This window comes from Mustela lutreola, chromosome 4, assembly GCF_030435805.1.
Source record: "Mustela lutreola isolate mMusLut2 chromosome 4, mMusLut2.pri, whole genome shotgun sequence".
Lineage (NCBI taxonomy): Eukaryota > Metazoa > Chordata > Mammalia > Carnivora > Mustelidae > Mustela > Mustela lutreola.
This window is the reverse complement of record NC_081293.1, coordinates 184,986,824-185,013,963: the sequence shown is the minus strand read 5'-3', so window position 1 is coordinate 185,013,963 and position 27,140 is coordinate 184,986,824. Positions and strand designations below refer to the sequence as shown.

At 36.7% G+C, this 27,140-nt stretch overlaps 1 protein-coding gene and 1 pseudogene across 6 annotated transcripts in view; both read left to right on the top strand.

The window, feature by feature from the left end:
• Positions 1-27,140, top strand: part of CNOT4 (CCR4-NOT transcription complex subunit 4) — a 140,417-nt gene that overhangs the window by 81,163 nt on the left and 32,114 nt on the right. For 3 of the 6 annotated variants that reach the window (XM_059171935.1, XM_059171937.1, XM_059171939.1), the window contains exons 7-10: positions 1,740-1,873; positions 20,982-21,039; positions 24,470-24,719; positions 26,211-26,708. In XM_059171935.1, the coding sequence (XP_059027918.1) occupies positions 1,740-1,873; positions 20,982-21,039; positions 24,470-24,719; positions 26,211-26,708 (940 nt within the window). The remainder of the gene's footprint in view (positions 1-1,739; positions 1,874-20,981; positions 21,040-24,469; positions 24,720-26,210; positions 26,709-27,140) is intronic. The other 3 variants (XM_059171938.1, XM_059171936.1, XM_059171940.1) reach the window with 1 other exon arrangement.
• On the top strand, positions 8,768-11,250 carry LOC131830036 (signal transducer and activator of transcription 2-like; annotated as a pseudogene).

The following is a 27,140-nucleotide window of genomic DNA, read 5'->3' as shown; positions in this document are numbered from 1 at the left end:
AATTGATTTAAGATTTTATTTATTTATTTTTGAGAGCTAGGGAGAGAGCACAAGCATGAGTGGGGGGCAGAGGGGCAGAGGGAGAAGCAGACTCCCCAGTGAGCAGGGAGTCCAGTAAGGGGCTCCATCCCAGGACCCTGGGATCATGACCTGAGCCGAAGGCAGATGCTTAACCCACTGAGCCACCCAGGCACCCCTCATTGTAACTTCTTTTTGTGTAAGACTAATTTCCAGAGGCAGTCTTTGCCTAATTTTCCCGATAATGTTTGTGATACTGTCTTCTGATATGTAGCAACCGACTATAGTAAATACAGATTTCTCTCTTTGTATAGAGCAGTGATCTGTAAACTTTCTGTAAAGAGCCAGTTAGTAAATATTTTAGGCTTTCTGGGCCTATGGTCTTTTTAGTAAATACTCAGTTCTTCTGTTGTAGCAGAGACCAGCCATAGACAGCAAGTAAATGAATGAGCATGACTGTTCCAATAAAACTTCACTTATAAAAACAAAGGGGCTGGGGACACCTGGGTGGCTTGGTTTGGTGTCTGCCTTTGGCACAGATCATGATCCCAGGGTCCGGGGATTGAGTTCTGCTTTGGGGTTCCTGCTCAGTGGGAAGTCTGCTTCTCCCTCTCCCTCTGCCTGCTGCTCCCCGTAATTGTGCATGTGTGCTCTCTCTCTCTCTCTCTATCAAATAAGTAAATAAAATCTTAAAAAACACACACACAAGAGAAACAAAGGGGCTGGCTGTAAACTGCCAGCTCCAGTTTTGGAGTTTAAAATAACATTAATTTTTATATAAAAACAAAGTAATGGAATTTTTACTTTGTGTCAAGATAATGAAAAAGGTTATTAATACTCTTCATCTGTGTACAATTTACAACATGTTTTTCTTATTTATTTAAAAGATTATTTATTTGACAGAAAGCAAGAGAGAGAGAGAGAGAGCAAGCAATAGAGGGAACACAGGCAGGGGGAGTGGGAGAGGAAGAAGAGAAGCAGGCTTCCTGCTGAGCAAGGAGCCTGATGTGGGGCTCTATTCCGGGACTCTGGGATCATGACCTGAGCTGAAGGCAGAGGCTTAACGACTGAGCCACCATCTAGGTGCCCTGTTCGTCTCTTTTAAAAAGAGAAATTAAATATTTTTGGTGATCTTCAGAAAATTCTGTAATGGCCCTGTTAGAAGGCTTCATTCTTAAATGAAAGATGGAGGAATAAGTTGAAAAGGGCCTCTATTGTTATTTTCCTTTTTTGTTTTTCCCTTTCCTCCTTCTTTCCTTCCTTCCTTCCTTCCTGGATTTATTTATTTAGTTGACAGAGAAAGAGAGAAAGCACAGCAGGGGGAGTGGGAGAGGGAGAAGCAGGCTTCCTGCCAAGCAAGGAGCCCAATGTGGGACTCAGTCCCAGGACCCCGGGATCATGACCTGAACCAAAGGCAGATGCTTAGCAGACTGAGACACCCAGGTGCTCTGGACCTCTAGTTTTTTGAGCTGGCAAAAAAGTTGTCTGTAATTATGCTTTCTGCACAATAAAATGGTTGATGAAATCCTTAATGAATGGATTTGTTGGAAGAACTTTCATTGGTCTGGCAGTTCTGTGACATCCTTACAGGGTTCTCTAATGCCATGAAAAACCCTTATATGTTTTATTTAGGATATCTTTAATAATTCAGAAAGTAAGTCATTACTTTATACCACCCATTTTGTGAACCCCACTGCAGTTTTAATTTCTTCTTCCATTAGGCGGGTAAGCACCAAGAATATGAACAGAAACTACTTCAAGAATTATATAAGTTAAACCCCAATTTTCTTCAACTATCTACGGGTTCAGTTGATAAGAATAAGAACAAAGTGACACCACTGCAGAGGTATGATACGTAAGTACCGATATTAGTATAATCGGACACCTTACCTTCATGTCTGTCTATCTTCTCTTCTCATTTTACATCTTCTTCAGGCAAAATTCTTGACAGTGTCTATCATTTGTGCAGAATCATTGCATTGTATAGGAAATGTTGAGTCACACTTTCTGGGTTTGAAAGTTTGCTGCCTCCTGCTCCCTGGTAATACTTCAAATGAGCCTCTTGGTGGCTACCCCTTTGCATTGGTTTGCAGACTGCCCTGGACCCTGGGAACACCCTCCTTGAAAAAAAAGGAATTTAAGGGATGTTGGTTATTGAAGGGCTCTTATTGCCTAATTAGGGTTCCCCCTCCCCCGATACAGTTGAGGGGTAAAATATTGTAAAAGGGGAAGTGGGAGTTATCTGAAGCATTGTATGTTGGGGACACAAATAATTGTGGTTTTCTAGTCACAGGAATCATTAAAGTCTTATATCCTCTGAATGAGGAGGATTCAGAATTTTCATCTCAAGAAACAAATTATTTTTGTGTAGACCTGTATTATGTCAATGTTTAAATAAATTTATAGTCTAAGGTATTGAGTCTCATTCTGATATGGTGATCTTCACATTTTGGGTTATATTTGGTTATGGCCTGTCAGAAAATGGTATGGTTAATAAAAACAGTAATTTGGGGTTGTACTCTATCCTGAATGTTCCTTAAGTTTCATGTGTTAGGAACTTGTAATTTTTTTTAAATTTGGTAAGTTTAATTTTTATAAAATGAATTCATTTAAATATATAGTTATAATTAATTTAGGTATGTTGATTTTCTTTTTTAAAAAACTTAGTCCAAAGTTAAATTTGTTTAAAGTGATATTCTAAATGTCTGGTTGTTACTTGTTACAGTCCAGCATTTAGCACTAAAGTAATATAAGGGCCATTTTTCAAATACAGCTTATAATAACTACATACATTGTCATCAGGTCTGTTTCTTCAACTGCCTATTCTTGTGTTTAAATTCTTGAAGTCCTTAAGTTTATTCACTTTGGTGGTAAAGATTATTTATAAGGCTATTAAAATTTATTTATGTATGCACACACTTATACACATATGCACATGTACATACGTGTGTATATAAAGATATATAAAAGAGGCCACAGAGCAAAGCATAAAATTACTATATAGTAAACTGTGTAAAATTTGTTTATATCAAAGCTAAGAATTAAAGCTAAGTCCAACAGAAATCTTTTGGGATGGGAAGCTTTGACCCTTTCCATTGATCTTTTTGTACCTACTCCTTTCTACTCCTGGATGTTTATTTTATTATGAACCATATTCTATTCCTTACTTCATTGGTTGCTAACTCAATAGTGCTTCATATAAGAATGGGGTTATTGTAGTAAAAATTTATTTCCGATGCTTTTAACATTTATATACATCACTGTTTCATTAAAAATATCATTCTAATTAAAACCATAATCTGGGTTTATAGCCCCTAGAGAATTCAGACCAGAAATTTAAAATTTAGATAATCCCTTTGAGATAATGTTCTTTATTTCCTGAATATGAAAGTAATATGTTTCTACTTAAAGAAATTTGAAAAATATATAAAAGCAAACGGAAGAAAGTAAATATTGTCTGTGATCTCAGTGCTCAAGATGTTTCCCTGAAAATTATTTGATGTGTTTCCTGCAGTGTGTATTTCTTTGTAGTCTTTTTCCTTCTTGTGAATGTATATATACACAAAATACATTGGTTTGTTATGTTTTAAAACTTAATATTCATTATTATGAATATTTTCCTTTGTCATGAAAACATAATTTTTTATGGCTGCATGGTATTTCATTATACATGACCATTTGAAATTTATTAAAACAACCTCCTGCTGGTGTATATTATTTTCATTTTGGTGCTCTTATTTATGACACTGTGATGAACATTTTTTTCATATAAACATTTTGGTTGTAGCTTTGATTCTCTTTGAAGTAGAACTGCTGAGTCAAAGATGATTATCTATTTCCTTGAATTGAATATTTTTTCTGCACATTTGCCAATTGGATAAAAACTGTCTCATTTTAATTTGTATTTGACTAATAGACTGAACTTCTTATAGATTGTGAATTCATATCTGTTTGTTATGTTTTATTGATGTATTTAAGTGTTGTATGTGCATTATACAGAACTAACTTCCCCAATTAGTTGACCAGTCTATTTGTGTTTCAAAATACTTGAATTTATAAATCAATTTTGGAAGAAATTCTGTTCTGCAATATAATACTGAGTGTTCTGAACCATTAACATGATATATCTCTCCAAGTCTTCTGTATCTCTTAGAAAAGAATTTGTTGCTGTCTTTCCCCTGCTTTATTGTATTGCATCTCCCACTACCACCTCTTCCTATCTGAGAACTCCGAGGCTAAAAATTAAAGACCAGTGTTAGAAAGTGGGGCTATCAGGCATCCTTGTCTCATTTTTTTAATAGGGTTATATCCCTGTTTTATAAGGCTGTCTCTGGTGTTTTATTCACTTGTAAATGTGATTTTAATCATTTATTTGAGAGAAGTATTTTTAATCACAGTATTGAGAATACCTTGTTATTGTTAATTTTTTTTTTTTTAGATTGAAGGTGAAAATTGACACTTACCAAATGTCCTTTTGGTGTTTATAACAAGTATTTAGTTTTTCTTTATTTTTTTGTGATCAGTTATTATTAGATTTACTAATATGTTATTGCCTTTGCCTTCATATAAAGTATAGTCAGAACACATAACTGTTTCAGTAGCAAGAGGGGAATGTCCTGGATACCACAGAGTAAAAGGAAGAGAAAGGGAGATTTAAATTAAAACAATGTACTCAATTAAATAACTGCCCAAAGCCAGTGTTACTAAACCTCACCTGGGATCAGAATAAATTTTAACATGGTTAGCAGTGCTTTGCATAAGTACACAATATAGGAAGGTTTCCTTGGGGAAGAAGAAGGGTTATTTTTTGTTGGTTTAATTCAGGTCCCCCAAATTTAAGGACAGTTGATGGCCCAAGGTACAGAGAGTTCTTGTTTTGGCAAGCTCCTGTAGCTTGTTTTCTTCACATGCCAACCCCTGCAAAAGATTAAATTCAATTGATTGTCATTACTACTGAAGGTTTGCTTTGGTCTTCATTTCCACATTGTCACTGTACAGGATATAGTGGTAGGGATGAATCTGTAGATAATTTTCCTTTTTCCCATAGGGAAGACTTGTCAAGTTAGAAAGGTGAACAATATGACCCTTTCCAAAAAATAAAAAATAAAATAAACATGACCCTTTCCATGGTCCTACCCAGCAGATAAGTTTTTCTTAGTCAAGATAAGTTGAGAATTAAGCTTTCTAGGGAAGAAAGAAAAAGAATGGTTTCTTTCTGTCTCTTCTTGTCATTCACATGTAGTGAATATCAGTTTTGCAAGAATCGCAGGAAAACAAAATGTGGAACCATATGAATTGACACTAAACCTAAAATGCAGTTTCCTCTTATTTCTGATTAAGCCAGAGTACAAATGTTCAGAGTATCATAGCTACTGAATCCTCACTGAACCCTGACATGGGTTCATATGTAAGTGAGGTTCCTGTAATGTGTCTTATTCCTGTTTCGCTTAAATGAACATTAAATTATAAAAGGGTATATGTCATTTGTTCTCACCACCCTTCATTATGATGCATTCCAGAGTTTATCAGTCAGATGGAGTATAGATGTGCTACTTTTCTATATTAATCAGTTACTTTGAAATGATGAATACAAATGAGAGAATGGGGAATAAGGAAGCCATGCATTAGTGATGCTTTGAAATACCTTAATTTCAGTTGAGACACTGTTTGTGTCCCAGTTGAGAACTGTGAAGGGAATAGCAGCTAGATGGGCTATTGTGCCCAGGGACAGTGAGTAGGCCTACGTAAGAATTTGGGGAGCAAATTATTGGGTCTATAGATCCCTCAAGGTAAGTGGTTATGACTTGATATTGTGGCTTAGGGAAGCCACAGTTGAAAGATTAGGATGTTTGTCTTCAGACTTAGGTGTGAGGAGGTGTTGGTGTCTTTTGGGTGCCTTCAGTTTCAGTTGTCCTGTGTGGTAGATATCACTGGCAAGGAAAACTGAAACTGGCAAGTCTCAGAGAGTTTAAATAATTCACCAGTAAGTACCCTACACAAATAAGTGATAGACCAGATTCTGACCAAAGTTGCTGTCACTTTTACGCCCAGGCTCATTCTTCCACTCTGCCACAGCTCAGTCTAGAGGAGGTAAAATTCTTTTAAGAGACTTTAGCCTGAATCAAAACTCTAACATGAATCAAACTTACTGACTTAACGAAGACTATGTCACAACTAATATGTAGTTTGACTTTGAAGAACTCAGGTCTGAAAGGCTTATTATCTTCAGGATAAATCAGATATACTATACATCCAAGAAATTAATGGTATTTTAAGCAAAAGCTTTCCTAAACCTCAGTTTGGTGGCTATAGAGGAAAAACTAAAGAAAGGAACATGACTATAGGAATTTGTTAGTTTTTATCACATTGAAAGAAAATGCATGTCTTTTTAAAAACATGGCTGTATCTTTATTGAAAATCAAGTATAAGCTTTGATAAACTGCAAGCATAGTCAGAGTGCCTTATTTATTCAGCGGAATGGGAGCGGTCACCGCATTAATCTTGTTCTCCTACCCTGACATCATGTAGTCTGGTATGATTTAGAAAAAGTATAGTCCAGAGACTTGTTGAAAATAGTCTTGGGTAGGGCTTGTTAAATCACAAATAGGCTTTAGCACATCTGTGAACTCTCTGAAATTTTATCAGATTGTGTGTGTGTGTGTGTGTGTGTGTGTGTGTGTACATTTTTCTGGAGAGAGGACTCATGACCTAATAATAATTATAAATTACACCAGCATGTGCTGGTACTTAGAGGTGATTTTAGCAGTGATTTTCAAACCATGGACAGGAGCCATGAGAGATGGCCTACTTTTCTTTTCTTTTTTTTTTTTTTTTTGTAAAATGGATCCCCAGAAAGGGATTTCCCCTTTTATAATAGACAAATGATTTGCAGTTTCATACTTTTTTTGTTTTAGCATGAAACTCAGGGCTACTTATTAGTAAACTAAGTAGATGCGTTAGTAAGATTTACTAAAATTGGGTGTATATATTAAAATTAGTGAGCTATGAAATTTTTCTGACCGTTGTTCTCAGAGTCTTTTTTCTTATTTCTTTTAAGAAATTTTATTCCCCTTCTGTATTTGGAAATATAAAGTTACCGCACATGTGCACATACATACTAAAAAACTAGTAAGCGAGTTCTGGTGTCTTGTTCCACCTTCGTAGAATATTTTCAAAAAAGTTAGAGAGCTCCGATACTTTTTTTCCCAGAGGGTGGGGCATAATGAGTGTGGGGGATGGATAGTTAAGTGAGCAATTGTGTGTTTAAATTCTACTTAAGTATATAGTATCTTTTAAAAGATCAACCTTTATTACTGAAGTGCAAAATGAAAAAGAAGAGATGGAGACGGTTTTACTTGCTGGTTTTGAAAGCTGGCCACAGCCTACATGTTTAGGATGGTGGTTGTTGATCTTTCAACTTTAATATTAAGAATTATTGAATTTTTTAATTACTAGTAATCAAAACATTTATTTTCACTCATGTTCAGTACATCCTGGAGTTCTTGAGAAAGTTTCAGTTAAAATCATATTTGCCAAACTATAATCAGCCCAGATGATTGATGCATTTTTCCTTACCATGCTAGCAACTCATTGTGCCACATTATGTAAGAGGTGGCCATATTTTAGTAGTAAAGTAATACTTGAAATGTTCATGTATATTTGAAGCCTGTATCAAATAAACTCTGTAAAGGCACGCTACCTGTCTGTAATTTAAATTTGTCCTTTGCAGTAGCAAATGTTGATCTCAGTTGTTGAAGATGGGCGAGCGCAAATAATTAAAATGAACTCTTCTAAATGAATATGGAGTATTCAATATAGGAGCAGTGTGCGTATGTATTTGTATATACAGTAACATGACAGTGAAATTTGGAATGTCCATGGCTTGATATAAATTATACCTTATTTTTGAAATGCGACTTTAATTAGCACAATCATGAAGACTTTGTCTTTTCAATGTGATGAAAAGGAGAACTAGACCTTCTCAGTATTTTTTCTGTCCCACTCCCAGTCTGGAAAATGGTCTTTTCTTTGATTCTTCTCCTATGTAACAACTTGTCTTATGTTACAAGAGACTGTTTTCAGGAATTTGGTGGCATTGCTACAAAATTCCTAGAAAGGAAGTCACATTTGAGCACTGACTTTGGGGTGACTTAGAAACTAGCATGTCTGGATGCAAACATAGGTATAGCTGCTTAAACTGCCTGCTTGCAGATAGCTGTAGAGCATGGTTTCTTTGTAAAATCTTTTGAATTTGATATTAATAATTCCTTCTACTCTACAATCTGATAACAGTACTCCACTTCACTTCCAGTAGTGTAGTAATCATCAAATACCAGATGTTGCAGTTTAGACTAAATAAATCAGTATCTCGAGAGACAGATTCTGGATATGCACTGTATATTTTTATATTTCAAAAAAAAATGAACATATTTACATATTATGTCCCATAGCACTGGATTCCAATTTTAGGGTTAGTTTAAAAATATTTACTCTTGAGAAATCTATAATCTCATCATAGATTTCAGAACTATTTAGGACTAGAACTTAACAAAAAAACTCAGCAGGACTCTGTATATGAAGATATTACATGTTTACAAATTTTTGTTTACAGACATTTATACACACAGCATTGCCTGCTGGAAATATCTTGTGTTATGAGACCCACCTACTTTTTAGAATTGTTTAGTCTCACTTGAGTCCAGTACTTTTCAGTCAGTTGTGTGGTATTTAAAGACTTTAGGTGTTCTGATTTCTCTTCCTCTCAGCATTATTACTGGGCAACGATGATTCAAAGGCTAACATGCCATTCCTTCAGTTCTTGGACCAAATGAACTCTGAGTGTGCCTGCTGCAGCTAGGACCCTGAGTGCTTGTTGCCACAGCAGAACTTGTGAAAATTCTATTGGGACAGTCAGGCCTTTCCGCAGGGCCCTACCAGTTGGCTGAGATGATGTTTAATCTATTTAATTCTGATTCAGGCTCAGAGGGCTCAGTCGGAGCAAGGAGAGACAGACCTCAAAGAACCTGTGGAGAGCCAGCAGCAGGAGACTGAATCCTGGAACCTGGAATTAAGGGCTAAATTGGAGAAGCTGGTGAAATCCATCAACTTGGAATTAAGGGCTAAAACGGAGAAGCTGGTGAAATCCATCAGCCAACTGAAAGACCACAAGGATGTCTTCTACTCCCAGTAGAATCAGTGAGAATGTCATCTTAAGACCCCCATCAGACTAGACATTAGCAGCTTCTGGAGGAAACCACGTGAATTGGACGAAAAGGAAAAAGGAGGTGCTGGATACCTTTAAAGCTACTGCTAATACTGCTAAGCCACTTACCTATCCTAATCAAGCTTAAGTCCAGCAGTGAAATGCCTGCATCGGAGCCCACTTGGACCACAGTTGCAACAGTTGCAGAAGTGTTCATGGCTGGAGGAAAGTTGTTTTTCATCTGTATCAGCTGCTAGTGGAGCTGAAGGGCCTGAGTTACCTGGTTAGCTATCAGGATGACTCTAACCAAAGAGGTGAACCTGTGGAAGGTCCTATTCACAGAGTTGCTTTAAGTGTCTGCTCACAAAGCTGTTGTGGTAGAAACCCAACCTTGCATCCCCCAAACTTTCTACCGGCCCTTCATCTGCAAGAGCGGGAGGAAGTCTACTGTCCTACAAGGCTGCTGGCGAATTTCCAGGAAGGCAGTGGGTCCCTGACTACACAAGTCCCCATGGACAGGAATCCTCCAATCCTCCCTCCTCAGTTACAGGGTCTCTAGAAGTTCAACATTCTGACTTCAAACAAGAAAACTTTGACCCATGAGAAGGGGCAAGAGCCAGAGTTTAATGCGTAATTTTGGCTACTTGACTCTGGTTGGTTCCTGAAAGGGCAGCATTAGGGGCTTCAGAGGAATTGCACATTATCAGGGTCATGGTTGGATACATCTACCAGGGCCTGAAGCAGGAGTTGAAAACAGATAGCCTTTGTGTGATTATTTTTAACATGAAGCTACTCAGTTGCTTTGGCGTTGGTTCTCTGGTTCAGTCTGCTCAGCATAAGCCCTCAGAATCAGTAGTTCTTTTCTAGCCCCCCACCCAAAGCCCTCCTGGAGCTTGCTGGGCCCTGTTCTTAGTTGGCAGTTCTTGTCCTGTGTTGGCTGAGACCTTGACCTAGAGCAGCTGAGCATGCTGAGGTACAAGCTCTTTGGGCAGAACTCTAGGATTAAGGGTACATTGTTGTCCTGGGCTGACTTCACTAAACAGGCGAACCCCCCCCCCCCCGCCCTCCCCGCTGCTTTATGCAAGCTACCATTCTGGACATGGTTGCACAAAAATCTGGGCCTGGTACATGATCACCTGAGGAATCTGTGGAATGATGGCCATATCATGGGCTTTGTGAGCTGGAGTCAGAAGTACCAGCTGCTGAAGAAGATCCATTTCTGGAGCCTTTCTACTACATTTCAGTGAATCACTGGAAGGGGACATGACCTGCTCCAGGGTGGATCATCAGGACAGTGATTAGGTGATCTACTCTGTGCCTCCCAAGAGCAGGGAAGTACTGCAGTCACTCCTGCTGACTGAACTCTTCCAGCACTATCAAATGCTTACTGAGGGAGAACATACCTGAGAATATGCTGTATTTCCTCTACCCCTAAATTTCCTGGAGTGAGGCTTTTGGGTATTACCACCAGAAGAAAGTTAATCTTGAGGAACAGAGGAAATACCTGAAACATAGGCTCCTTGGGCTGTCTGTAGACAGGTGGATGAACTGCAACAGCTGCTGGAGCTTTAGCAGGAGCCAGAATTGGATTCATTAGAGCTGGAGCCCAGGATGGCTTAAGGGCCAGAGCTAGGCCTGGAGTTAGAGCTACTGCTGGAGGCAGTTGGATCTGGGGCAGCACTGGAGCTGGAGCCCATACTAGGCATGGTGGCACCAAGAGTGCCAGAGCCAATCCTGGGACCAGAACGGAAGCTGGAGCCTGTTCTGGAGCCATTCCCAAGGAACCCCACAAGACAACTACTGTTGCTCTGTGATAGGCTTCTAGTGTAACTTGAGATACAAATGAAAGTGGGGCCCCTGTGCATGTTGGTGTTTCTTGGTTATGTTAGAGGACCAGACTTGTTCAGAAGGAGGCATTTCTAAACAGAAGTCGCTAATAAACTTTGTGTTGACCTAGAAAAGAAAAGAAAAAGAAAACTTGTAGATTTTTTGTTTGCTTATTTTTAAATAAAGAAGCCCTGTGCAGTTTATCTTAGTGTACCCAATCTTCTTTCATCTGATATCATGAGGACTTGGCAGTTTTTTACCAGAGACTAGTCCATTTCATAGAGTAGGTGTCTTTGTTCCTTATTAAATGTGGTATTTATTAAAGTTTATTTTCCTTTCTTAACCTTTATGGTGTAACAGTGGGTTGGTGGATGTTGAATGTAAAACAACAGGTATTTAATACAACTATAGTTTAAGCAGATACAGAGCTTGATGAAGAAGGAAGTCCACATCCAGTACTAGGGAAGTTGTTAGTCTGACCTGTTAGTAGTAACCTTGGGAAAGTGTTACCTGTCCAGCCAGTAGAGGTCCAAGGAGTTCACATTTATTGGAATTAGAATTTGTAAATATATATTTTTCCTGTTGAGATTATACATGCATTTGCAGGCATTCTCCCATCTGTATTTTCTTTTGCACTGATAAAGTTGCATTTACAATGGTAGGTTTAACTATAATTGACTTTTTACAACCCACGTAGGAAATAAAAACAATTTCTAGTTGTATCTTTATTCTTAAAGCTTTTCATTTATTATTCCTTGAGTAGTTAATTTAAAAATTGAGTGGAGCATAAGCTTACTGATACCTTGCCCAATCTAGCTTTTTTAGCAGCTGTCTTTGGTTTGATGATCCTGATCTAGAAATTTTTAAGCATCTTTGGTAAAGTTTTACCAAAATTTACTGTGTAAACCATCAAATGTTATGAATCAGTAGTTATGAAACCTCAGCATAGTGGACTAGATGATATAAATTGTTCTAATTAGTTGTAATCCAGAAACATTATCAAGGTTTATTCTGAGTGCAATATTTTCAGATATTGCCATCGACACTAGAAAGACTAACCTCACCTGTATTGAAAATTATTACTTAATGCTCTTTAATGGTGGTGGCTGAGAACCTGAACTGAGCTAGAGACACTGCAGTTCTTCTTTTGTAATGTCTTGCTTTCATCCTTTTGTTTCCATTGTTTCTGTTTCCTCTCACCTTTAAGCCTTAAGTTTGGGGAAGATGGTGGAGTAGTTAGCACCAGGAATCTGTCTCCCCACCTGGACAGAATCTGAGTTGCACCGGCAGAATCTGAGTGATACACCTGTTTTGGAATTCTGAAATCTGTTGAAGGATTGCAAATTTCATGGAAAGACTTGGGTTAATTTTGGTCAATTTCAGCTCTTAGGCCAAAGCGGCTATCCTCTACCCCCAGCCATGGGTCAGGCAGCTGTGCACATGCTCCTGGAGTGGCTTGCATGTAGCTAGCAGGAGCCAGGGTGGGCAAAAACAGCCCTGTCTTTCATGTATTGAGGATCTTTGCTGTAATTGCTGATTACTGCTTCTGATCACAAGAGATGCAGACAAAGCGCAGGCAACCATTGTTGTGGGCCCTTCCCCTTCTGGCTGAAATGATACCCTGGGGATTTAAAGGACTAGTGTCCTTACCCTCTTTTCCCCTTTCTGTTTTTCCTTTTTCTCTTTTTGGTTGCTAGATTTTAAAGACTAGGAGGTTCAAAAACAACTGCACATATGGGGAAAGATGTAGGGTTTGTGCATGGCCAGAGAAAGGATCAGAAAAGACCTTGAGAAGACTTCAAATTTATATCTAGGACTGACCTTTTGTACGGAGACAGACTGCAAAAAAGTAAACAAATAACAAAAAAAGCTAATAGGAAGAAAGAATCTGATTTCTAGAGGTACTGTGTTACTAGACTCAAAGGGCCAGTGTTGAATAATAAATCACTGTTATGCATATAAAAGAAACATAAAAGTATGGCTCATTCAGAAGAAAAGAATGATCAACAGAAACTGTCCCTGAAAAAAACCCAGTAGCAGATATAGTAGACAAAGGCTTTTAAAACAACTCTTTTAAAGATTACTAAGGAACAAAAGATGTGGAGAAAGTAAGAAAAAAAAAAGTATGAACAAAAGTGAAATGTCAATAAAAAAAGTAGGAAAGCAAAAAGAAATTCTGGATCTGAAAAGTACAGTAATTTAAATGAAAAATTCACTAGAGGATTCAAAGGCAGATTTGATTAGGTAGCAAAATCTGTGAACTTCAAGAAAAGACAATGGATATATTACAATGTGTTTGAGGAACACAAAGAGAAAAGACTGAAGAAAAGCAAACAGAGCCAAAGGAACTTGTGGGACACCATCAAGCAGACCAGTACATACATTGTCAGAGTCCCAGAAGGAGAAGAGAGAAAGATGCAGAGAGAATATTTGGGGGGAAGAAAAAATGGCTGAAAACTTTACAAATTCAATGAAAGAAATGAATATAAATATGGGACAACCTTAAGGAACTCTAATTAAAATGAACTCAGACAAACATTGATACAAACTGTTACCAAACCAAAATCCAGTCAAAATTTCATAATCTAAAATAAAGTCAAATAAAGTCCAACCAAAATTTTATTAAAAAGCCAACAACAAGGAGAATCTCGAAAGCAACAGGAGATGTGAATCATCATGTAGACAGAATCTTCAACAAGATTATTGTATATTTCTCATGAGAAGCTTTGGAGGCCAGAAGGCAATGGCTAATATATTCAGAGTACTAAGATACAAAAACTATCAACAAAGAATTTTCTATCCAGCACAACTTTCCTTAGAGTGAGGGAGAAATTCAGACATTCCCAGATTAACAAAAACTGAGGGAGTTGGTGATCTCTAGACCTGCCCTGTAAGAAATGCTCAAGGGAGTCCTGCAAGGTGAACTGAAAGGAAACTAGTAAAGGTAAATAAATGGGCAAACATAAAAACTAGTGTGATTGTAACAATGATTTGTAACTGTACTTTTTGTTACCTACATGATTTGAGAGACCAATATATTTAAGGTTCAATATATTAGTGTAAAAGCTGAAAGGGGTTGGGATTGAGCTGTAAAGGAGTAGTTTTTGTATGTTACTGAAATCAAGTTGATATAAATTTTGAGTGTTGTTAACTTTAGGATGTTAAATATAACTCCCATGATAACAAGGAAAGTAGCTCTAAGATATACACAAAAGGAGATGAAAAAGGAATTTGAACATTTCACTAGAAAAATGTCAGCTGAAGATAAATAAAACCAGTAATGTAGGATGGGGGGAAAACTATAAGGCATGTAGAGAACAAAAGGCATAAAGGGCATAATCACTGCTTTCTTATCAGTAATTACTTTAAATATAAATGGATTCAATTCTAATCAAAAGACAGATTGGTAAAATGGATAAAAATACATGATCCAACTATACGCAGTCTACTGGAGACTCACATTAGACCCAGAGACACAAACAGGTTGAAAGTGAAAAGATGAGAAAAGATAATCCATGAAAATAGTATACAAAAGAGATCAGGGGTTCTACTATCAAACAAAATGAACTTTAAATCAAGAGAGACGAAGGCCTTTGTATATTAATACAGCAAGAAGATAAAACAATTTTAAACCTTTATGCACCTAATGACATCATCAAAATATATGAAGCAAAAACTCACAATATTGAAGGGAAAAATAGTTATACAATAATAGTTGAAGACTTCAATATCCTATTCACAATAATGGTTATAATAACCAGACAGAAGACCAGTAAGGAGATAATTTATTTTAAAATAATATTTTTTATTAACTTATTTGGCTGAGAGAGAATGAGCACACAAACTGGGGGAGAGGAAGAAGCAGACTCCCTGCTGAGCAGGGAGCCTGACATGGGGGCTTGGTCCTGGAACTCTGGGATCGTGATCTGAGCTAAAGGTGAACACTTAACCAACTGAGCCACCCAGGTTCTCTAGTAAAGAGAGAATTTAAACAATATAATAGCCTAGCTGAATCTGACAGACACACATAACACTCTCCCTAACAGCAGAATACACATTATTCTCCATTTACATAGAAATTTTCCAGGATAAGATTATATGTTAGGCCGCAAATTAAGTCTCAGTAGATTTAAAAATCTAGATACCATACTGAGTATCTTTTCTGACTGTGGTAGGATAAAGTTAGAAATCATTATCAAAAGGAGATCTGGAAAATTCAAAAAACTTTGGGAATTAACACTTTTGAACAACTAATGGGTTAAAGAAAAAAAATCTCAAGGGAAATTGGAAAATACTTAGAAATGAATGAAAATGAGAACAAAACATCAAAACTATGGGAAATAGCTAAGAGGATGCAAAGGGGGAAATTTATAGCTATAAATGCTTATATTAAAAAACAAGAAAGACCCAAAGTCAACAAACTTACTTTACAATTTAAGAAAATAGAAAAAAAAATTAGAACAAACTACACCCAAAGCTTGCAGAAGGAAAGAAGTAAAGATTAAAGCAGAGGAAGATGAAATAGTGAGTAGAAAAACAGTAGAGGAAAACAATGAAACTAAAAGTTGGTTCTTTGAGAAGATCAACAAAGTTGACAAACCTTTAGTGTGTCATGTAGACTGTGGAAAACCACAGAAAAGGCTCAAATTATTAAAATCATAAATGAAAGTAGGGACATTACTTCAGATTCTACAGAAATAAAAAGAATTATAAGAGAGTACTGTGAACATTTGTATGTGAACACACTGGATAACCTTGATGAAATAGACAAATCCCTAGAAACAAAACCTACCAAAACTGTATTATGAAGAAATTTTAAAAATATGAATAGATACATAATTAGTAAGGTTATCAAATCACTAATCAAAAATTTTCCAATAAAGAAAGTGTGAATTCTGCCAAACATTTAAAGAGGAACTAATTATAGTCTTTCTCAAAGTTTTCCAAGAAATTGAGGAGGAGGGACCATTTCCTAACTCATTCTGTAAGGTCAGCATAACTCTGGTATCAATGCTGAAGACACTGTGAGAACACGACAGACCAATACCCCTTTTTTACATTGATGCAAACATCCTTAACAAAATACTATCAAACAGAATCCAGCACTTTTAAATAATTAGAAACCATGATAAAGTAGGGGCTACATTCCTGGAATGCAAGGATGGTTTAACAAAAACTAGAGCACTTTGATGTATCCTATCAAAAGAATGTAGGATTAAAAAAAACATGATACCCCAGTTGATGCAGAAAAAGCATTTGACAAAATTTAACATTTCATGACAAAAACAATTACTCTAGGAAGGAAACTACCTCAACATAATAAAAGCTGTTTATGAAGAACTCAGCAGTGAATATCATACTCAGTGGTGAAAGACTGAAAGCTTTTCCATGAGGAACAAGGCAGATGCCCGCTTTTACCACTTCTGTTTAACACATTATTGAATGTTCAAGCCATAGCAATTAGCCAAGAAAAAGAAAAGACATCTAAATAGAAAAAGGATAATATTATCTTTTTTTATAGAAAATATGGTATTAATATCTAGAAGGTCCTAGGGATTCCACTCACACAAAAAACAAATGGTTAGAACTAATGAATTCAGTACAGAATACAGAGTCAACACAGAAATCATTTGTATTCTAAATGTGAACAATGAGTAGTTGAAGTTACAAAAACAATTTTATTCATAATAGTGTCAAGAAAAATAAAGTATGTAGGAATTTGTAAGCAAGGAAGTTAAAGACTTATACAAAGAAAATACAGACCATTGCTGAAAGATACATAATTAAGTGAAAACTCATCCTACATTCATGGATTGGAAGACAATATTATTAAAGTAGTGCTTTTGCCCAAAGCTGTCTACACATTCAGTGCATCCCATATCAAAATCCCAGTAATTTTTTCTTAAAGCTTATTTTAAAGAGAGAGAATAAGCAGAAGGGAAGAGGAGAGAATCTCAAGCAGACTCTGTACTGAGCACAGAGCCTAACACAGGGCTTGGTCTTACCACCTTCAGGTCATGATCTGAGCTGAAACCAAGAGTTGGCTGCTTACCCAACAATGCTACCCAGCTGCCCCAGTGATGGTTTTTGTTTGTTTGTGGGGTTTTTTTGCAGATTGAAAAACCCATCCTAAAATTCATATTGAATCTCAAAGGGCCCCAAATAGCCAAAATAATCTTGAAATAATAGAACTAGAGGGCCCGCAGTTCCTAATTTCAAAACATAACTGCAAATCTGCGGTAACATAAACAACATGGGATTGGCATGAAGACAGATACATAGCCCAGTAGGACAGAAAAGAGAACCCTGAAATTAACCATCACATGTAGGGTCAAATTATTTTTAACAAGAGTACCAAGACCCTTTCCTCTCCGAGGGAAAGATAAGGCTTTTCAACAAATGGTGCTGGGAAAACTGGGTATCTACATGCAAAAGAATGAAGTTGGACCCTTACCTAACACTATATTCAAAAATTCAAAATGGATCAATGACCTAAATGTAAGATCTAAAATAATTATTGACTATAAATTAAGTTAGAAGCCTAGGCAAGCTCAAGAAGAAAAGTTTATTCAGGAATAGCAGAGGAACTACAATTTGGAACAGGCAAACTGTCTCATGCCGTAGGGGAATTCACTGAAGGTTTTTGGTAGGTTGTATTTATGAGCAGGGAATGGAGTCACAAACAGGAAAATCAAAACCAGGAAACTAGCCTTGAAAAATTTCCTGAGCAAACAAAATCCTCTCAGTCACACAAACGAAGCTCAAGTCATCCCATTATGTGAGATCAACCCAATTTGAGCTATGTTCCATTAATACCTCTGGCAAAACGTCCCAAGGTCAATATAAGACAACTCTTATTATCCTCCCACCCAAGAAAATTTCACTATCCACTTCCCTGTAAATCAGACATTTTGGAGGACTCAGTCTCTTAGTCCTTAGATTTACCATCCTGGGGGCACATATGTGAGATTCTCCATCTTATATTCTCCAGGTCTGTATTAGATTGAAATTCTTACACACAACAAAACCCTTAAAAGAAAACATATGACTAAAGCTTGACAACATTGGATTTGGCAGTGATTTCTTGGCTAGGACACCAAAGGCACAGGTAACCAAAAAAATAGACAAATTGGACTTAATGAAAATTTTAAAATTTTGTGACTCAAAAGAGATTGTCCGTAGTAAAAAGGCAACTCACAGAATGGGAGCAAATACTTGCAAATCATATATCTGAGAAAGGGCTAATATATAGAGATATATATATTATCTCTATATAATATATAGAGAACTCCTAAAATTCAAAAAGAGTAACAAAAATACCCTAATTCAAAAATAAGTGGGGGCGCCTGGGTGGCTCAGTGAATTAAGCCGCTGCCTTCGGCTCAGGTCATGATCTCAGGGTCCTGGGATCGAGTTCCACATTGGGCTCTCTACTCAGCAGGGAGTCAGCTTCCTCCTCTCTCTTTCTGCCTGCCTCTCTGCCTGCTTGTGATCTCTCTCTGTCAAATAAATAAATAAAATCTTTAAAAAAAAAAAAAAAGCAAAGGACTTTAATAAACATTTCTGCAAAGAAGATAGATAGTGATTGAGCACATGAGAAGATGCTGAATATCACTAATTGTTTGGGAAATGCAAATCAAAACTACAATGAGATAGCTCCTTACACTCATTAGTGTGGCTACTATCAAAAAAGCAGAAAAAGTAATCACTAAATTCTGAAACTAACATTATACTATATGTTAACTAACTAGAACATAAATAAAAACTTGAAACGTTAAAAAGAGGAAAACAGCAGTAAAACAGAAAACAGTGAGAGTTGGAAGGGATGTGGAAAAATTGGAAACCTTATGCTCTGTGGGTGGGCATGAAAAATGGTATAGCCACTCTGGAAAACAATATGGTGGTTCCTCAAAAATTAGAATTACCAAATGATCCATCAATTCCATGTCTGGGCATACAGCAAAAAGAATTGAAAGCAGTACCTTGAAGAGATCATTTGTGCACTTATGTCTTAGCTCACAGTAGCTTAAACACGGAAGCAGTCCAAGTGTCCGTTGTCAGATGCATGGATAAGCAAAATGTATAAATACAGAGTAATATTATTCAGCTTTAGAAAGAAAGGAAAAGAAATAGTCTATGATTCCACTTATGTGAGGTATTTAGAGGAGTCAAAATTATAATGACTGGGAGGGAGGAGAAAATGGGGAGTTTAGTGGTATATATATTTCATTTTTATAAGATGAAAAGAGATACGGGGATAGATGGTGGTGGTGGTTATACAACAGGTGGAATGTATTTAGTGCTGCTGAGCTGTGCACTTTCAAGTGGTTAAGCCAGTAATTTTATGTTAAGTCTGCTTTACCACAATAAAAATTTAAAGAAAATATTAGAAGTTCCTCTTATGTCATCTGTATTATGTTCCAGTCTATTCTTCATGCCACCCCCAAATTAATTTTTCTAAAACTGCTTTGTTTATATCATTTCTGTTCTCAACAATTTCTGTTGGCCTCTGGTGTCTACCCTTTGTCTATCTTTATCTCCCACTGTTGTCAGAATCATCCCTAATACTTAACTAATTACTTAACTTTTACCCCAAAACCATCTGTGGCTTTTTGATGCGTGATATACTTGCTATTCCTACCTTTAATGTTCTTTCCTCCTTTCCCCCTTCCCTCAGCTAATGTGTAAATCTTTTTAAGGGCCTACATAAATTTGAACTCCCCTAGGAAATGTTTCTTAATTGCCCCACTTATGGTGGCTTCTCTTTCTTTTAAAGATCTATGACATTTATGGTTTAAACAGATCATTCAGTAATCAGCACCGGTTGATACTTGTTGGTGTACACCTGTCTCACTGACCTAAATGTCTCCAAATGTAGTGGCCTCTAAGCTATATCTTGAAATTATTTGTAATACCCACTTGACCATAAAATGAATTGATTTATTGCTATTTTGTAAAAATACTAACTAAAGGTGCCATTCAGTGAATTCCAGACCTGTCAAGGTGATGTTTATGCAGAAGATAGACTGGGTATACTGATGGGATACTAACCCTTGTTAAATTTTTCTAGAGCAATTAAATGTGGTACCAGTAAGGTGTCTGGGTATCAGGGTAACTTTGTATGTATTTACAACCAATAAAAGAATTCAGAGAAATTTGGAATCTTACTTCGTTTTGCTGTAATTCTCTGTAATATTAGTATCTGGGTACTGATACTTATCTTTTATTCATGTGCTAGGTTAAATACAGTTAGTTATGGAAATGCCTTGCTAGGTCACGGTTGTATTGCTTGTAAAGATCTTGTTTTGTTTCTAAGTCAGCAATTCTGTGTTACTCTACTGTTGTACTGCATTTTCCCTATATGGAAATCAAGTTTTATGTCTTTGTTTGAGAGTGAATAGTTTACACAAAAGTTTCTATTTTGTATGTGTACATTCGTACATACACATATGCCTCTCTAGGGTTCTAAGTAGGATATTGAAATAGTAAAGGAAATTTATTGCTCTTAAGAACCTGTAGAGGACATTTGAGTGACTTTTATGCCCTCTGTTAAACACCTGGAAAAAATAGGTGAGTAGTATTTCAAGAATTTTAATGGGGAATTTATTTATTATGTGCACAAAACTGAACAATGAATTAAATTTTTGACCTACTACAGTAATACTCATTTTAAGCAGTATCTTTTTTTTCTTTGTAAGTTATTATTTCACCCATTGTTTTTGGAGAATCTTACTAGAATGTACATTGCTCAAGGATAGGGGTTTAATCTTACATTTCTTTGTATCCTCAACATCTCAGCTAATATCTTTACATCATATCTTTACATCAGTGTTATGATAATAAAATGTCTATTTTTCTGGCTTTGGGGAAGTTTGTTTTTATTTTGTGAGAATGACTTTACTCTGATTTTCTCTGATGTGTTTTCTTTTTACAGCCCCATTGACAAACCTTCAGATTCTCTCAGTATAGGGAATGGTGATAATTCCCAGCAGGTAAGATTTTGATTCTGTATCGCTTCATTTATCTTCCATTCCCTGAAATGGCATTCTATGCAAGTAAATTTTCTGGGTGGTGGAAAATACTTTAAATACAGAAACAATTTAAAAATACTGTTAGTGGATATTTTAAAGTCTGTTATAATTAGTCCTCCTTTCTTCCACAGAATATACTGTTAGGGTATAATTTAACCCTTTCTTGATGACTCAGAATTATCCTTATGACCACATGTTTACTGTACTGTGTGGCAATATATTAGTGTCCTAAGAATCTACTGATACTATTGGTCTTTTTGACCCTACTCCAAAATGGTTTCAAACTAGCATGCCTTCTTCATTCTTGATTTCAAGAGTCATTTTTCTGTTACATGCTCCCCGTTTTGCGTCTTGTCAGCTTTAATTTTCTGTTTCTCACAGTGTCCTTGCCCCCAGCAGTTTTCTCTTTCCCCCAAATGACTATGGGCTTTGAAATAATAAACCAAATAGTTCAAAGTTGTATCTGCATTGATAGTGATCCACATTGAGTGAGGTCCTGAACTTTGTATACTGCTTTGTATCATCTTGTCTAGGTGCTAGTTTTTCACTGTGTAAGTTCCTATATACCTTCCTGCATTGGTACAGAAAAATGTAGTTCTAATCTGTTCCATAAGGAATGTCCAGTTCCCCACAGTGTTTGTGAGAAACTTAGGGATCTAAAATACACTGCTTTTCCAAAATTTTTGCTCATAGGTTCTATGAAAGAATTTGCAAATCAATATGTCCTTTGTATATTTTAGGTTAACATTAAAGATTTTTTCATATTAACTTAAGAATCATGTAATTTTCAGGGTATTGTAGATATTGGTATTTTTAAATAAAAGCACTACATTGCTTTTTAATAAGTATCTAAGAGATTCAAATATCAAATATTTTGTTGCTCTGTCATTTTAAGAATTTATACTTTTTAAAAAAATATATTTTATGTATTCATTTGACAGAGAGGGATCACAAGTAGGCAGAGCAGCAGGCAGAGAGAGAGGGGGAAGCAGGCTACCTGCTGAGCAGAGAGCCTGATGAACGGGGCTCAATCCCAGGACCCTGAGATCATGACCTGAGCTGAAGGCAGAGGCTTAACCTACTGAGCCACCCAAGCGCCCCAGAATTTATTCCTTTTTTTAAACAATCAAATTTTACATCATTCCATGTTCTTCTTGAACTCATTCTACTCATTCTACTTCTGCGTTTACAGAATTTTAATACAGTGTGTATATATATATATATATATATATATATATATATATATATTTATTTATTTATTTAAGATTTATTTATTTAAAAGAAGGAACATGCTCATGAGAGAGCGGGCATGAGCAGGGAGGAGGGGCAGAGGGAGAAGCAGACTCCATGCTGAGCCTGGAGCCTGATGCAGGGCTCGATCCCAGGGCCCTGAGTTATGACCTGAGCCGAAGGCAGACACTTAACTGACCAAGCCACCGAAGCGCCTCAGCAATATAGTTTATTCTTGACAGGCGTATACCTCTCTCAAAAATATACATGAATTTTTAAGTGGAAACAGTATTTTTTTTCTGACACAAGGCTTTAAATGCCAATTTTCTTTCTTTTAAAATTTTTTTTAAAAAGATGTATTTACTAGGGTGCCTGGATGGCTCAGTGGGTTGGGCCTCTGCCTTCGACTCGGGTCATGATCTCAGAGTCCTGGGATCGAGCGGGCATCGGGCTCTCTGTTTGGTGGCCTCTCTCTGCCTGCCTTTCTGCCTACTTGTGATCTCTGTCTGTCAAATAAATAAATAAAATCTAAAAAAAACCCAAAACCAACCAAACAATAAAGGTGTATTTACTTATTTGAGAGAGAGAAAAACTTAAGCAGACTTCCCACTGAGTGCAGAGCCCATTAGGGGGCTCAGTCTCCGGACGCTGAGATCATGATCTGAGCGGAAACGGAGTCGGATACTTAACTGACTTCACCACCTAGGGGTCCCCCAACTTACTTTCTTCTGAATTTTTATTCATAGTTCTGATTTGATCAAAGCAACTTACATAAATAGAAATTTTGATAAAATTAATCATTAAACACAAACACTAAAATTGTATTAGAAATTCATTTTTAATGAGATGGATAGGTCTCTGTTATAATTGCTTTTCATGGGGCACCTGGGTGGCTCAGTTGGTTAAGCATCTGCCTTCAGCTTAAGTCATGGTGCCAGAGTCCTGGGATCAAGCTCTGCATCAGGCTTCTGCTCAGTGGGAAGTCAGCTTCTCCCTCTCTCTCTGCCCCACCCTCCTTGCATGTGCACGTGCATTCTCTCTCTCTCAATAAGTAAAATCTTTAAAAAATATATAAATAAATAAAATTGGTTTTCATGTATCCATGGGTGAATATTACCTGTTGGTACAAGGAAACAAGTTTCAGCACCGTTAGTCATGTTTTCATTTTTGTAAATGTCAGTGCTGAGTGTCTTATTCATGTAAGTGGATGGAAGAAAGAGTATTATCATATCATACTTTTGAACTTCTGAATTAAATACCTAAGAATCATATGAAGAATCATCACAAAAAAATATTTATTTATTTTAAGATTCTATTTATTTATTTGTCAGAGAGAGAAAGACAGCAAGAGAGGGAACACGAGCAGGGGGAGTGAGAGAGGGAGAAGCAGGTTTCCTGCTGAGCAAGCAGCCTGATGTGGGGCTCAATCGTAGGACCCTCTGGGATCATGACCTGAGCTGAAGGCAGATGCTTAATGACTGAGCCACGTAGGCGCCCCACAAAAATTATTTTTAATGATGTGTTTAGAAATAACATGATAAGATCTTTTTTCCATTTTGTTTAAAACTTAAGTATTAGGCACCTGGGTGGCTTAGTTGGTTGAGTGTCTGCCTTCAGCTCAAGTCATGATCCCAGAGTCCTGGGCTCCCTGCTTGTTGGGAGCCTGCTTCCTCTGCCTGCTGCTCCTCGTGCTTATACTCTCTCTCTCTGTCAAATAAATAGACAAAATCTTAAGAAAAAAACAAACTTAAGTATTGGGAATCATTTAGTTTGCAAAACAATCTAGTCATTAGTCACTTTTATCACCAACCTGAGTTTTCCTAATAATATATTTGGTGCTCTCAGAAAGTTTTCACTCCTGGTCAGATTACTATAGTTAGATCCCAAAGAGTGAGCAGTAATAGTCTTTTCTTTGTAAAGTGAGAAGATAGATTCTGAAAGGAGAGGAGACTGACTTAGTCTTCTCAAGGAGGAGTCAATTTTAGAAAAGAGTACATATGTAACTGATGGATTTTTTGCAAGTTCATGTTCTCATACAAAAGTCTTTAAGCACCCCAGTTTGAAGACCACTGTTGTAATGCCGTTTGTTCCAAGCTTTTTTAACGGCAGCTTATTAAACTGTATAAACTTCTATTGATTATTCTTTTCTTTTCCTATTTAGATATCTAACAGTGATACGCCTTCACCACCACCTGGTTTATCAAAATCCAATCCAGTCATCCCCATCAGTTCATCCAATCACAGTGCACGGTCTCCTTTTGAAGGGGCAGTAACTGAGTCACAGTCGTTATTCTCAGATAACTTTCGCCATCCCAACCCAATCCCAAGTGGGCTTCCTCCTTTCCCCAGCTCCCCACAGACATCCAGTGACTGGCCTACAGCACCAGAGCCACAGAGTCTCTTCACATCAGGTATACAGCAGTACTACTGCATGTTAATATTTTTACTCAGGCTGAAATGAGAGCTTGCTTGATGTGCTTTTACCACTTTAAGCACCCCCACTCCATTTTTCATAAGTTGTAAACATTTAAACTGCATGGAGTAAGATGGTTGGATAAGTAGTTAAATGACCTAGAACTTACCGTGTTAACAGATTTCTCTAGAAATCAAGGGATAGATCATTTCTCTGATAATAAAATGGTTATTCCTCTAAGAATTTTTAAGGGCTTACATTTTTTTATTGTATTTGTGTTTAGATAGTTAAATTTTTGTTTTTTTCTCCAGCTGATGAAGAGGTTTGTTAATATTGAAAATTATATTTTGGCATTTTTGAGCCGTTTTTATTTTTATTCATTCTAAATTTTCTAATTACTATGAAGGATGGCATAAAATTAACATTGAAAATATAGCACCTATTATCAGTGGAGCAGACAATTTTAAAAAATACGTAAAGTTTTAAGTAGGTTTTTTTCATTGTTAACAATTTTTCCCCTAGCATTATATAAAGCATATATTCAAAATTACTTAGACTTTGTCTTTGATAAGTGCATTTTTAAAAATAAACTTTATTAATTGAAGTCTGTCACATCGTATTTATTACCTTATTTCACTGAACTTTTTCCAGGTTTTGTTTATGAATAGCTTAAGGTATAATTTGGGTTTCAAGTACTTTGTTTTTTTGATTACCAAAATCAGTCTATATCATTCAGTTTTTTGAACTTGGTAACTTAAAATGAAATCATTGCTAGAAGTATATGAGACCTTTTATAACATTATAATCTTTAAAAAATAATTTTTTTTATTAACATATAGTATATTTGCCCCAGGGGTACAGGTCTGTGAATCATCAGGCTTACATACTTCACAGCACTCACCATAGCACATACCCTCCCCAGTGTCCGTAACCCAACCACCCTCTTCTTAACCCCTCCCCCCGGCAACCCTCAGTTTATTTTGTGAAATTAAGAGTCTCTTATGGTTTGTCTCCCTCCCGATCCCATCTTGTTTCATTTTTTCCTTCCCTACCCTCCAAACCCCCCACTCTGCCTCTCAAATTCCTCATATCAGGGAGATCATATGATAATTGTCTTTCTCTGATTGACTTATTTCACTCAGCATAATACACTCTAGTTCCATCCACGTTGTTGGAAATGGCAAGATTCCATTCTTTTTGATGACTGAATAATATTCCATTGTAGATATATACCACAGCTTCTTTATCCATTGTGTATATATATATATATATATATACCCACCATATCTTCTTTATCCATTCATCTGTTGATGGACATCTAGGTTCTTTATAATATTATAATTTAATATGCTAAGAAATCATACAGATTTTGGATATATTTGCCTTTATCTTGTAATACGATGTGTTTAACTTTCACTGGTATGGACACCAGTTAGGTGTACAAGTGAGCTATGTATTTTAAATTTATCACTGATTGTCTTCCCAACAGAAACAATCCCAGTATCATCCTCTACAGACTGGCAAGCAGCATTTGGCTTTGGTTCTTCTAAACAACCAGAGGATGACTTGGGTTTTGATCCCTTTGATGTCACTCGAAAAGCCTTAGCAGACCTGATTGAAAAGGAACTGTCAGTCCAAGACCAGCCTTCCCTTTCGCCCACATCTCTTCAGAACTCCTCTTCACACACTACAACTGCCAAAGGTCCGGGCTCTGGATTCCTGCATCCTGCTGCACCGACAAATGCCAACTCTCTCAATAGTACCTTTTCAGTCTTGCCACAGAGGTTCCCTCAATTTCAGCAGCACCGAGCAGTTTATAATTCATTCAGTTTTCCAGGCCAGGCAGCCCGCTATCCTTGGATGGCCTTTCCACGCAATAGCATCATGCACTTGAACCACACAGCAAACCCCACCTCAAATAGTAATTTCTTGGACTTGAATCTCCCGCCACAGCACAACACAGGTCTGGGAGGGATCCCTATAGCAGGTAGGTTCGTTTATAGCCTTTGAAAATTTGTGAATAACTCATGCCTTCAGGTTGTTGGGTGGGTAGGGAGGGAATTTTTGAGTAACAGAGAGTACTTATTATTCTTGGAAATTTCTGTGGGGAAAAAAAGTCCTTATCATAATCTAAAAAAATTTTAATTGGATGGATGCCTTGTAATATTGAGCTTTATAAGGATGGTGGAGTATTATACCTACTTACAACTTGGAAGCATTTTATTTAACAGGGTAGTTACTAAACTTTCATATGGAATATAAATGCACAAAGAAAAAGAAAAAAAATGTGCTCTGAAATTATGGTGCTGGGAAGTCCAACACCATGGTACAAATTCCAATTATACATTCTGAAAGTAAATTGATTCAAAAAATTTTTTTGAAATGGTAATTAGTGAGAGCATGAGGGATAAAGCCACTC